This window comes from Schistocerca cancellata, chromosome 3, assembly GCF_023864275.1.
Source record: "Schistocerca cancellata isolate TAMUIC-IGC-003103 chromosome 3, iqSchCanc2.1, whole genome shotgun sequence".
Lineage (NCBI taxonomy): Eukaryota > Metazoa > Arthropoda > Insecta > Orthoptera > Acrididae > Schistocerca > Schistocerca cancellata.
The window spans coordinates 691,701,599-691,715,527 of record NC_064628.1 but is presented as its reverse complement, the minus strand read 5'-3'; the positions used below and the strand labels follow the sequence as shown (position 1 = coordinate 691,715,527).

Below are 13,929 nucleotides of genomic sequence, written 5' to 3'. Positions count from 1 at the left end.
GCGAGTTTCTCTTCTGGTCTCATCGAATAGTGCAACGACCTTATTGTTTTACGTAGTGTCCAAGGAGTTGATTTATCTGTTTATCTGAAACGTCCTAATACACCGACGCTAACCAGATCACAGCGTTCGAGAGACTAAACTGCTCATCAGGTGGGGTCGCAGACATAGCACGCATCGACGTTTCATTAATTGTTTCAGAAATGGTCCTCCAAATTTTTCCTGATCTTTGTATAGCTTCCTGATCCACAAGTTTGGTAAATTGTGGACAGAGTCTACACTTCTGGAAGTAGACGAGCAGCCACTCCATCACGATATATATTACTAATGCTCCGTGGGTTATGCAGGTCTTTGTACATTCTCACTCAGTTTCTACACCGTTCAACAGTTCCGGTTTCGAGGGAATCTAGTAAGATACTGATCACACACCTAAACAAAGCGATCGAAATGAGGTAACTCTGATAGGTCCGCAACACACCTAACGTACTGATGACGTGGATAGGATCTTAACTGAGCAAGTCTACTGGGAAAACTTACTTATCAGAGTCTGTGGTAGCCTACAGTAGTTTTACAAATCTATTCGGGGGAAGAACGATTGCCGGTAAGCCAGCGTGTCGGCTCGAATCTCATTCTTCTTGCCTTCATTATCTCTTCACGATATATGCATAGGAGGACCAATATAATGTTTCTGGTCATCTGTATATATAGGACAGTTGTTCAAGTATATTTTCTACTCTGAGCAAGGAACCCGTCGTCTCCGGTGTCTGGTATACAGTAATCACATTAAGTTTGATTTCGTACCATCATATACCTTTATGTAACTGTATTACATTGGAATAATTCGCGCTAATGTGCACCGTGTCTTGTTAGGACACAAACTTGGTTCATTCACTCGCTGTACTTGCTGATGACAACTTTACCCTTCGCACTCAAGCTTGCAATCAGTATTGCTCGGCTCTGTCTTCAGTTAGTCTTTCCTTTCTTGGTGTTCCAATAGGGGCAAATTTTACGTGTGATTTGTACTCACAGAGAGGTATACTCACCGAGACACGCCCTTTGGTGCATATTACTGTGTTTTCGTTAATACTGTTAATGTGCGAGCAATGTATTTACACCCCATAAGTAACGCACTTACTTAATACACTATCTAGAAAAAAAAGAAACAGTTAAATGGCAAGCATAGCACTATTAGGTTTGATGAGACTCAAGTACTGGCAGGCACAAGCGGACACTACGAGTGCTTTACAGAGAAGCTATACAGGGTGGTCCGTTGATAGTAACCGGGCCAAATATCTCACGAAATAAGCATCAAACGAAAAAACTACAAAGAACGAAACTCGTCTCGCTTGATGGGGGAAACCAGATGGCGCTATGGTTGACCCGCTAGATGGCGCTGCCATAGGTTAAACGGATATCAACTGCGTTTTTTTAAAGCAGGAACCCCCATTTTTTATTACATATTCATGTAATACGTAAAGAAATATGAATGTTTTAGTTGGACCACTTTTTTCACTTTGTGATAGATGGCGCTGTAATAGTCACAAACATATAAGTACGTGGTATCACGTAACATTCCGCCAGTGCGGACGGTATTTGCTTCGTGATACATTACCCGTGTGGATATGGACCGTTTACTAATTGCGGAAAAGGTCGATATCATGTTGATGTATGGCTATTGTGATCAAAATGCCCAACGGGCGTATGCTATGTATGCTGCTCGGTATCCTGAATGACATCATCCAAGTGTCCGGACTGTTCGCCGGATAGGAAACAGGAAGTGTTCAGCCATATGTGAAACGTCAACAACGACATGCAGCAAATGATGATGCCCAAGTAGGTGTTTTAGCTGCTGTCGCGGCTAATCCATACATCAGTAGCAGACAAAGTGCGCGAGAATCGGGAATCTCAAAAACGTCGGTGTTGAGAATGCTACATCAACATCAATTGCACCCGTACCAAATTTCTATGCACCAGGAATTGCATGGCGACGACTTTGAACGTCGTGTACAGTTCTGCCACTGGGAACAAGAGAAATTACGGGACGATGACAGTTTTTTTGCACGCGTCCTACTTAGCGACGAAGCGTCATTTACCAGCAGCGTTAACGTAAACCGGCATAATATGCACAATTGGGCACCGGAAAATCCACGATGGCTGCGACAGCGACCTCGGCGGGTTAATGTATGGTGCGGCGTTATGGGAGGAAGGATAATTGGCCCCCATTTTACCGATGGCAATCTAAATGGTGCAATGTATGCTGATTTCCTACGTAATGTTCTACCGATGTTATTACAAGATGTTTCACTGCATGACAGAATGCCGATGTACTTCCAACATGATGGATGTCCGGCACATAGCTCACGTGCAGCTGAAGCGGTACTGAATAGCATATTTCATGACAGGTGGATGGGTCGTCGAAGCACAAGTAGGATGCGGCCCACCACGACTTCCTCACCTATGTCAACCTCTTCATCTCAGAGTAGCACTTGCAATCTACGTCCTCAATTATCTGCTGGATGTATTCCAGTCTCTGTCTTCCTCTTCAGCTTTTGTTCTCTAGAGCTCCCTCTAGTACCATGGAAGTCCCTGTTGTCTTAACAGACGTCCAATCATCCTGTCCCTTCTCCTTGTCAGTGTTTTCCACATATTCCTTTCCTCTCCGATTCCGCACAGAACCTCCTCATTCCTTACCTTATCAGTTCACCTAATTTTCAACATTCTTCTGTAGCACCACATCTCAAATACTCCAATTCTGTTCCGGTTTTCCAAAAGTCCATGTTTCATTACCATACAATACTGTGCTCCAAAAATACACTCTCAGAAATTTCTTCCTCAAATTAAGGGCTGTATTTGATGCAAGTAGACTTTTCTTGGCCAGCAATGCCCTCTTTGCCAGTGCTAGTCTGCTTTTGATGTCCTCCTTGTTCCATCCGTCATTGGTTACTTTGCTTCCTAGGTAGTAGAATTCTTTAACTCCATCTACTTCGTGACCATCAGTCCTGCTGTTAAGTTTGTCGCTGTTCTCATTTCTGCTACTTCTCATTACTTTCGCCTTCGATTTACTCTCAATCCGTATTCTGTACTTATTAGACTGTTCATTCCATTCAGCAGAGCATGTAATTTTTCTTGATTTCCACTCAGTATAGCAATGTCATCAGCGAATATTATCATTGGCGTGCTTTCACCTTGAATTTTAATCCCACTCCTGAACATTTCTTTTATGCCCATCATTGCTTCTTCGACGTACAGATTGAACAGAAGGAGCGAAAGGCTACATCTCTGTCTTACACTGTTTTTAATCCGAGCACTTCGTTCTTGATAGACCACTCTTATCATTCCCCTTTGGCTCTTGTACTTATTGTATATTACCCGTCTCTTCCTATAGTTTTCCCCTATTTTTCTCAGAATTTCGAACATCCTGCACCATTTTACCCTGTCGAACGCTCTTTCCAGGTCGACAAATCCTGTGAACGTGTCTTGATTTTTCTTTAGTGGTGTCTCCATTACCAACCACTACGTCAGAATTGCTTCTCTGGTGCCTTTACCTTTCCTAAAGTCAAACTGATCGTCGTCTACACAGCTTCAATTTTCTACTCCATTCTTCTGTACATTATTCTTGTCAGCAACTTGGATGAATGCGCTCTTAAGCTGATTGTGCGATTATTCTGGCACTTGTCAGCTCTTGCAGTCTTCAGAATTACGTGAATCTACAGACTATAGAGATTGCTAAACAACACTCTTTTTTAAGCAGAAGGAGGGGTGAGTGAAGCTGAATGATACCTGGAATCCGGTGTTGGAGAAGATCTAATCAGTCTTCCGTCTTTGCGAGATAGCAATAGCGGACGATATCAGCCAACAACAGCCATTTGCGGTCGAACTTTCACGACATGTGAAGTCATGTCTCTGTGCGGGAGCATTCGGAAACGGAATTTTAGTTACTAGGGAGCCAGAGTACGTATCGGACCATCGAAAATCCTACAATCCCCTTTGGAGACGTCGTTCGCACATGGGGAAGAAAAGTTGAGTTTCAACACGAATTTCATCCGATCACGGAATGGCTCTGAGCACTATGGGACTTAACTTCTGAGGTCATCAGTCCCCTAGAACTTAGAACTACTTAAACCTAACTAACCTAAGGACATCACACACATCCATGCCCTACGCAGGATTCGAACCTGCGACCGTAGCGGTCGCGCGGTTCCAGACTATCACGGAATAACAGCTCGATATACACTACTGGCCATTAAAATTGCTACACCAAGAAGAAATGCAGATCATGAACGGGTATTCATTGGACAAATATATATATATATATATATAGAACTGACGTGTGATTACATTTTCACGCAATTTGTGTGCATAGATCCTGAGAAATCAGTACCCAGAACAACCACCTCTGGCCGTAATAACGGTCTTCATACGCCTGGGCATTGAGTCAACTAGAGCTTGGATGGCGTGTACAGGTATAGCTGACCATGCAGCTTCAACACGATACCGCAGTTCATCAAGAGTAGTCACTGGCGTATTGTGACGAGCCAGTTGATCGGCCACCATTGACCAGACGTTTTCACTTGGTCAGAGATCTGCAGAATGTGCTGGCCAGGGCAGCAGTCGAACATTGTCTGTATCCAGAAAGGCCCGTACAGAACCTGCAATTTGCGGTCGTGCATTATCCTGCTGAAATGTAGGGTTTCGCAGGGATCGAATGAAGGGTAGAGCCACGGGTCGTGACACATCTGAAATGTAACATGGATTCATCCGAAAAGTTTTGCCATTCGTGCACCCAGGTTCGTCACTGAGTACACCATCGCAGGCGCTCCTGTCTGTGATGCAGCGTCAAGGGTAACCGCAGCCATGGTCTGCGACCTGATAGTCCATGCTGCTGCAAACGTCGTCGAACTCTTCGTGCAGATGGTTGTTGTCTTGCAAACGTCCCCATTTGTTGACTCAGGGATCGAGAAGTGGCTGCACGATTCGGTACACCCATGCGGATAAGATGCCTGTCATCTCGACTGCTAGTGTTACGAGGCCGTTGGGATCCAGCACGGCATTCGGTATTACGCTCCTGAACTCACCGATTCCATATTCTGCTAACAGCCATTGGATCTCGACCAACACGAGCAGCAATGTCGCGATACGATAAACCGCAATCGCGATAGGCTACGATCCGACCTTTAACAAAGTCGGAAACGTGATGGTACGCATTTCTCCTCCTTACACGAGGCATCACAACAGCGTTTCACCAGGCAACGTCGGTCAACTGCTGTTTGTGTATGAGAAATCGGTTGGAAACTTTCCTCATGTCAGCACGTTGCAGGTGTCGCCACCGGCGCCAACCTTGTGTGAATGCTCTGAAAAGCTAATCATTTGCATATCATAGCATCTTCTTCATGTCGGCTAAATTTCGCGTCTGTCGCGCGTCATCTTCGTGATGTAACAATTTTAATGGCCAGTAGTGTATTTTAATGGACGTTTCTTTGTTTGATACGCTGTCTTTAATGTTTTAGTTGGGTAAATTAGACGTTTGTGGACTGTGAATGTCTTGTGGCTGCTTCTCCGTTGTCTTTATGTTTGAAGCCCTCGGTGTGTGTAACGTTTGGTGCGCGGTGTGTTGACAGCGCTGCTGGAGCGGCACGACCTGCTGCGGCAGGTGAAGGACTCGTCGGTGGAGACGGAGCCCGGCCTGGACGGCTTCCCCGCGTTTCCGCTCTCACCCACCACCGACTTCAGCTCGCCGGCCGAGGACTCGCTGCCCGCCGAGCTGTACCCAGAGTTCGCGATCAACGCCGTCGTCAAGCCGTCCGACGACCAGGGCGGCTACCTCTTCTCCGTCACCGATCCCGGAAATGAGAAGGTGCTGCTGGGCCTCAAGGTGCGTCTGTGTTCAGTCCCGCTTCTCAGTACCTGACATATATGCTAACTCATTAAAAGTATTTGGAAACCTGGGGCGTGTTCACCCTTCGTTTTGTGACCGCTTGATTGGGTTGGGTTATTTGGGGGAAGAGACCAAACAGCGAGGTTATCGTCGGTCTCATCGGATTAGGGAAGGAAGTCGGCCGTGCCCTTTCAGAGGAACCATCCCAGCATTTGCCTGGAACGATTTAGGGAAATCACGGAAAACCTAAATCAGGATGGCCGGACGCGGGATTGAACCGTCGTCCTCCCGAATGCGAGTGCAGTGCGCTACCACTACGCCGCCTCGCTCGGTTGAGCGCTTGAACGCTGCTGTGGACACTTTACGTGAGACGTCTGAATGTCTGTGGAGAAAAAAATTTTTTTTTTTTTTACTGTAGAGGTGGAGCCCCTCCACGCCCACACCGGCATGATGGCCAAGTCAAAAGGCCTACCGCCATCTCTGCATAAGGGTTAGTTTTCACTGTAGTGAGGTGTCTCAGGATGTGGGTACCGCGATGTTTGGGTACTTCTGGTTAAGGTTAACAATTAATACGCGCTCATAGATTGGGTCGAAGTCGAACAGGTAGCGGTTTGAAGGGCAGAGGAAAAAAAGTGCCAACGGAAGAGCCAAGGGTAAAACCTCTGCGATAGTTAGGTCGGGTGGTAAGAGCAGAAGTGGATGTCTTGTTGCCTGCGCTCATCTGGAGATAGATTGGGTCGAAGTCGAACGAAGGGTAGCAGTTTGAAGGGTAGAGGAAAGAAAGCGCCAAGGCAAGAGCCAAGGGAAACAAACCTCTGTGATAGTTAGGTCAGATGGTAAGAGCAGTAGCGGATGTCTTGCTGCCTGCGCTCATCTGGAGATAGATTGTGTCGAAGTCGAACGAAGGGTAGCAGTTTGAAGGGTAGAGGAAAAAAAGTGCCAAGGCAAGAGCCAAAGGAAAAAAACCTCTGCGGTATTTAGGTCGGGTGGTAAGAGCAGTTGCGGATGTCTTGCTGCCTGCGCTCATCTGGAGATAGATTGGGTCGAAACCGAACGAAGGGTAGCGGTTTGAAGGGCAGAGGAAAAAAAGTGCCAAGGGGAAAAAACCTCTGCGATAGTTAGGTCGGGTGGTAAGAGCAGTAGCGGATGTCTTGCTGCTTGCGATAGGTCATGCAACGGTAGGCTTTGTTAGTAGTGGGTATCACGCACGTCGAGACCTTTGACGTTGTGCGTTGCTGAGGCTCGGCGGCTGCCACTGGGTGCCGGTGTTGAGCTCTCGATCAGCCTCAGCATCAGCAACCTGCAACAATTTGGTTTATCATCGTTTTATATGCAGGGTCTTGCTGACGTTTGTCGCTTGTTGGTGTATGTTAGCTTGCCGTAGGTGGTTACGCCCTAGCTAGTAGCGTCTTTGGCCGCTTACGCTTCCGCCTATAGTTATGATTAACCTATGGTGGAGGAATGGCAGAGCATTTTTCAAGAGCCGAAACCAGGGAAGCTAGTGATTTTAGACGCTGGGGTCTAGGCCGAAGTCCACGTTCTAAATCATAGCAAAGGAGTTTCATTGGATTGAGCTCAAGACTGTGGGTCGTGGGGGGGCAGACCATTTTAGGAATGTTATTGTCCACAAACCTTCGTCTCACAGATGCTACGTTATGACAGGAAACATTATCATGCTGATACAATCATCTTCTCCGTACTGTTCCTCTCCAAACGCAGTATAAAATACTGTAACATCATATCCTTCCGCATTTAGCATCTTCTTAAGCATAATAAGGGGACTATGCCATAACCAATACCCACATTCCATAACATCACCTCCTTCGTACATCAGTGTTGGAACTACACATGATACAGGGTATGTAAAATGTGACCCTCTTTCTTACGGGGAAAAATTCTAAATGATACGAACGCTGTTCATAAATTGTCGTCTGGTCGGTTATTAAAAATAAACAAAAGATTGTAGCTGTGTGGCGCTCACGTGGATAGAAAAGGAAACTGGACGTCACGTTGTGTTCCTGCCAGTTGCGAGGTACGTCCCGTCATTTGCTTCCTACAAGCAAAAGGAATCATTGCCACCGAGATCAATCGTCGATTGCGTCTTGTGCATTTGGATTGGGGTTATAACTGACCGTGTTGTGGAGGAGTTGGTGCAGAAAACTGAACGCTGGTCTCACAAATGTGCCTCATGAAACTGTTCGAGAAAGACATTCAGATGTGAGTGATGTACTTGTGCAACATGTTGACGAAATTGTGAGTGCGAGACGTGGGTTCTCAATTTCCGAACTTCCTGCAGGTTGTGCCTCAGACTGAAGGACAACCCTCTTTAATATTGTCGCAGACGGTTTGAATGACCATAAATTTTGTGCGTGATGGGCAACAAAATGTTAAGCGATGTTCACAAAATTGAAAAAATGAGTTCGGCCTCAACTGTCCTTCAGTTTTACTGTAAAGAGGGCGTGGAATTGCTGAACAGAATCGAGTCTGTGGCGGGACGTTGGAGCAGTAAGTCAACACTGAGACAAAGAAATAGTCCAAACGTTAAATACACACTCACTTTCCAAATTAGGCCAAAAAATTCATGCAGACCTACCAAACCGCAAAATTATGGTTGCAGCATTTTGGGATGGCAAAAGAATTTTAAAAACAGATTTCCTGAGAATAATTCGTGCGGATATTGTGACATCACGGGTATATTGTGAGATTCTTACGAAACTGTGGTCAACCCAAACCAAATGGCGCTGTATGATAATCATATAGCGCCAAACTCCTAGACCTCTAGACGCAACTAACATTTTTGACAACTTTTGCTGTATTGACATAAAAAAGCTGTCATCTGGCGTATTAAACCGAAATTACAGATATATATCGAAGTATACAGTGCACATGAAAGGCTCTGTTACATTATCTGATCTAATACAGGCTTTTGAAAATACGTATATCTAAATATACGCAGTGCAATAGAGGGTTCGGCCGTAGTCACTTATTTTGCTACCATAATACCAAAACTCATTTATTGCTTTTAGTATCTCATTTCCTAATCTAATTCCCTCAAATCATCAAATTTGATTCGACTACATCCATTACCCTTTTTTTACTATTGTTGATGTTCATCCCACATACTCTTTCCAAAGCACTGTCCGTTCCATTCAACTACTCTTCAAGCCACTTGCCCTCTCTGACAGAATTACAATGTCATCAGCAAACCTCAAAGGTTTTATTTCTTCTCCCTTTCCAAATTTCTTCTTGGTTCCCTCTACTGCTTGCTCAATATCTGGATTAAATATCATTTAGGATACGCTACGCCCCTGTTTCACTCATTTCTCGTTCACTGTCTCCCTTTATGTCTTTCAACCTACATAAACGTACTCTTGTTTCTGTAAAAGTGGCAGCTAACCCTTCGCTGTCTGTATTTCAACTCTGATCACTTCCAAATTTCAAAGAATGTGGCCCATTCATCACTGTTAAAAGGTATTTTTAAATCTACATATGCTATAATTGTAGGTTTCTCTTTCTTGTACCTACTTTCACTGGAACCCAAATTGATCTTCCCCGAAGTCGACTTCTATCAGTCGTTAGTATTTTTCCGTCATGATTTATTAAACTGATTATAAGATAATACTCTGTCAAAAACTGTCTTCATGCCTACTGATAATATGCCGCCCAAAGGGAAGTATTGTGATGGAATGGTATGCCAGTGCACCCACTTGAATGAAACAGCTTTAGCAGTGCACAATTACATTACAAAGCCCTATAAATAAAATAATATTGCGGACGAAGTTCTCACTTTACTTGTGTATTTTACGATTATTATTATTATTATTATTATGTACAGCTCATGTAGTACGTCTATTGCGGTGTTTACTCTCTAAAGCGTGTCCGGTTGGATTTAAGAGGCCCTAATCTTGCCAGGAGCGAACAATACGAGTGGAAAACCAAGAACGAAATGTACGGAAGGAAAGGTGTATGATAGGGATGTAGTCCTTCGCTCCTGGTGTTCAGTCTACACTTCAGTCTACATTTGAAAGTAAAAAAATCGTTCAAGATTGGAATTTAATTTCAAAGTGGAAAGATATCAATGATAAGATTAATTGATGACATTGCTGTCCTCAGTGAAAATATAGAAGAATTACAGGATCTGCTTAACAGAATGAAAAGTCTAATGAGTACAGAATATGCACTGAGGGTAAATCGAGGAAACAAGAACGCAATGAGAAGGAGCAGAAATGAGAACAGCGAGAAACTTAACATCATAATTTATGATCACGAACTAGATGAAGTTCTGGAGTTCTGCTACCTGGGCAGCAAAAAACCCATGACGGACGGAGCAAGGAGGACATAAAAAGCAGACTATCACGGGCAAAAAATGCATTCCTGACCAATACAAGTCTAATAGTATCAAATAAAGGCCTTAATTTGAGGAAAACATTTCTGTGAATGTACGTTTGGAGTATAACATCATACGGCAGTGAAACGTAGACTGTGGGAAAACCGGGGGTATGGTTTTACAGAAGAATGTTGAAAATTAAGTTGAGTGATAAGGTGAGGAATGAGGGGGTTTGCCGGCCGATGTAGCCGAGCGGTTCTAGGCGCTTCAGTCTGGAACAACGCGACCGCTACGGTCGCAGGTTCGAATCCTGTCTCGGGCATGGATGTGTGTGATGTCCTTAGGTTAGTTAGGTTTAAGTAGTTCGAAGTTCTAGGGGACTGATGACCTCAGATGTTAAGTCCCATAGTGCTCAGAGCCATTTGAACCATTTTTTGAGGAGGTTTCTGCAGAACTGGCGAGGAAAGGAATATATGGAACAACACTGACAATAAGAGGGGACAGGACGACAGAATATATGTTAAGACATCAGGGAATATCTTCCAAGGTACTAGAGGGAACTGTAGAGGGTGATAATCGTAGAGGAAGACAGAGATTGGGATACATACAGCACGTAATTGAGAAGTGCTACTCTGAGACGAGACGTTTGGCACAGAAGAGAAATTCGTTCCAGGCCGCATCAAACTTGTCAGAAGACTGATTACTCAAAAAAAAAAAAATGCCAGGTGAAAGAAATTAAAAATTAGTAACATGTACCAAGTTAACAACTCTGCCATCTCTGATCCAGGACTATACGTGGCAAAACTTTGAAAATTCTGTTTCAGGACTCCAGCCTAGTTTTCAAGCTTGAACTTATTCTCTCTCTCTCTCTCTCTCTCTCTCTCTCTCTCTCTCTCTCTCTCTCTCTCTCCCTCTTCCTCTCCCTCCCTTCCTCTTTCTCTCTCTCTTCTCCCTCCCTCCCTCCTTCTCTGTCTCCCCCCCCCCCTCTCTCTCTCTCTCTCTCTCTCTCTCTCTCTCTCTCTGTGTGTGTGTGTGTGTGTGTGTGTGTTTGTTTGTTTTTGTGTGTCATCAAATGGTGCTGATACACGTTTATTTTGTCACGACCGGGCTCATTCAAAAGAACATCGGGTTCGATCGTACAGACACACCGTCAACGGCCTGGCAGCAGCAGGATGATCGGTGAGCACAGGGAACTTGGCATTGTGTGTATGGTATGTTTGTTTACATAGCATGCCAAGTTTCTTGTGCTCGCCGATCATCCTACTGCTGCCATGCGGTTGACGGTGTGTTGAAATGATCGTCATGTTCTAGATATTGCCTTTACCGTTACGTAACCTGTTGATGTTCTTTTGAACGAAACCGATGGTAACACAATATATGTGAGCACATGGTTCGTAGGGAATCGTTAAATCTCCTCAGTAGCTCAGTCGGCAACTGCCATGCTACAAGTTCAAAAGCTCTCCCTAAGAACGGCGATTTTTTTCTGTCAACTATCAGTTCTTTCACCACTGGGCTGCCAGTGATTTGTTAATGTGAAAAATGCCGAATTTCACAGTGATTCAGAGTTCAGGCTAAGCTCTAGGGTCCTCTGTATCTGGCTATATAAGTGAATTCCAAGGCTGGAGAAAAGCTTCGGTATTTCACACCTAATAGAGCTGAACTTCTATCAAACCAACCTCAGAGTTGAGAACAGTTTTGCTTTCTTAAAAATTCTCATACGGTATTTTTAACTCGAGTGATGAAAAATATCGCTGTCAACCACAAAACCAATGTTTCTACATCATCGTTGTCGTCGTCGTTGTTGTTATTGTGGTGTCACCGCCAGACACCAAACTTGCTAGGTGGTAGCTTTTAAATCGGCCGCGGTCCGCTAGTATACGACGGACCCGCGTGTCACCACTTTCAGTGATGGCAGACCGAGCGGCGCCACACAGCAGGTCTAGAGAGACGTACTAGCACTCGCCCCAGTTGTACAGCCGACTTTGCTAGAGATGGAACTGACGCATAGCGCTCTCATTTGCCGAGACGATAGTTAGCATAGCCTTCAGCTACGTCAATTGCTACGACCTAGCAAGGCGCCAGTATCATTTAATATTTATCTATGGATGCCTGTACCGTCAGACCGATGTTCTACAATTGTGGATTAAAGTTAAGTATTCTACCAGTTACTCTTGTTTTGCTAGTCTTATTTCTCTGACCTGTTCCAGACCTCACGCCAGTCAGCGTGTAATTAAACGCGTGCATTTCGGCCTCCTCTATCAACACAGTGTTGGCTCTTCTGCCAACACTTCAGTTATCATCATCGAGGCCTGTAGCGTTTAATGTCGCTCTTGTAAACATTAATATGGAATTATTTTGTTGGTCAGGGCTTGCGGTCTTCAACATTTAATGAGTGTGAGGCGCTGTTATCATACTCAGAAAGAGTTGTGCGGTGACAGGTTGACTCAAGATGTATTTTTGGCCAAAACGTGTCCTAAGTTAGTTCACCCAACTGACAGTTGCCTAAAAACTACTGAGACGGGCAACCTGAAAATAGTCGGAACGAGTTACCTGTAGTCTGCATTCTGCTTGATGACATTACAGCACTCCTTAGCTGTAGAAACTCTTGCTCAATACTGTGAGACGATGAGTAATCTGCCAGTGAAATTATGTAGCCACTGTTCCAATAATAAATTTATATGTTTGTATTTCCTTTTGTTCACACGCACAAAACAGTACAATCCCTTATAAACTGTATTTTTTCCTCATTATCTGGGCACAGTTCAGATTCTGAATTTTAGCAAAGTTTCGTAATTTCAATCCCTGTTTATATGAGACAAAAAATGGTTCAAATCGCTCTGAGCACTATGGGACTTAACATCTGTGGTCATCAGTCCCCTAGAACTTATAACTACTTAAACCTAACTAACCTAAGGACATCACACACATCCATGCCCGAGGCAGGATTCGAACCTTGCGACCGTAGCAGTCGCGCGGTTCCGGACTGAGCGCCTTGAACCGCTAGACCACCGTGGCCGGCTATATGAGACATCGACCTGTCTAGTCAGTAATACTTTTGCTCGCCTAAAAACTGGAAAGTATAATGGCCCATTTGCCACGCAGATTTTCGTTATGGGCGGCTTACAAAAACTTACGAAATCGAAACGCATGAGACAGTACCACCATTTAGTCTTTTGTAATATCCTAACACTCACAAGAAAGTTCATATTTATGAAATGAGAATTAGTTAGGAGCTCAGTTTTTCAGCACTCAGCCATCCGAGACTCACGGTTATCAATCGGAAGTGAACAACGCATATAGCGACTCCTGCAGACCGATCATGATGATCTAACCGCGTTGCTTTTATTCTCGTGGTGCGGACGGCAGACATAATACTCGATTTGTAACCGCAAGCGCATCCAACCGCGTGCTCAAATTACACCCTATCGTAACAATGAATCTCAAATATGTCTCCTAATTTGCATTCTATTTCCATCTAGATTTTTTCTGTAATAGATTATTGTTTATAGAACATCATTTATAAATTTGGATCTTCTGTTTAAATATGTCATGTATAATTTTTCAAATAGAATTCTTATTCGTCCATGTCCTCTGAACTCGTCGCTTTCTCATCACTGTACCACTTAATATTACTTTGATTCTACTGAACACTGGTACATTTTTATTAAGTCAACAAGGATATGGTGCTGAAATTCCTAAGTTCTTAATTACCTATAAGGGATGGATAATC

At 44.2% G+C, this 13,929-nt stretch overlaps 1 protein-coding gene across 1 annotated transcript in view; it reads left to right on the top strand.

Annotated features, from left to right (window-relative positions):
* The window catches only part of LOC126176514 (collagen alpha-1(IX) chain-like), a 341,330-nt gene that overhangs the window by 116,865 nt on the left and 210,536 nt on the right, over positions 1–13,929 (top strand). The window contains exon 2 of the mRNA XM_049923671.1: positions 5,616–5,869. Within this exon, the coding sequence (XP_049779628.1) occupies positions 5,616–5,869 (254 nt within the window). The remainder of the gene's footprint in view (positions 1–5,615; positions 5,870–13,929) is intronic.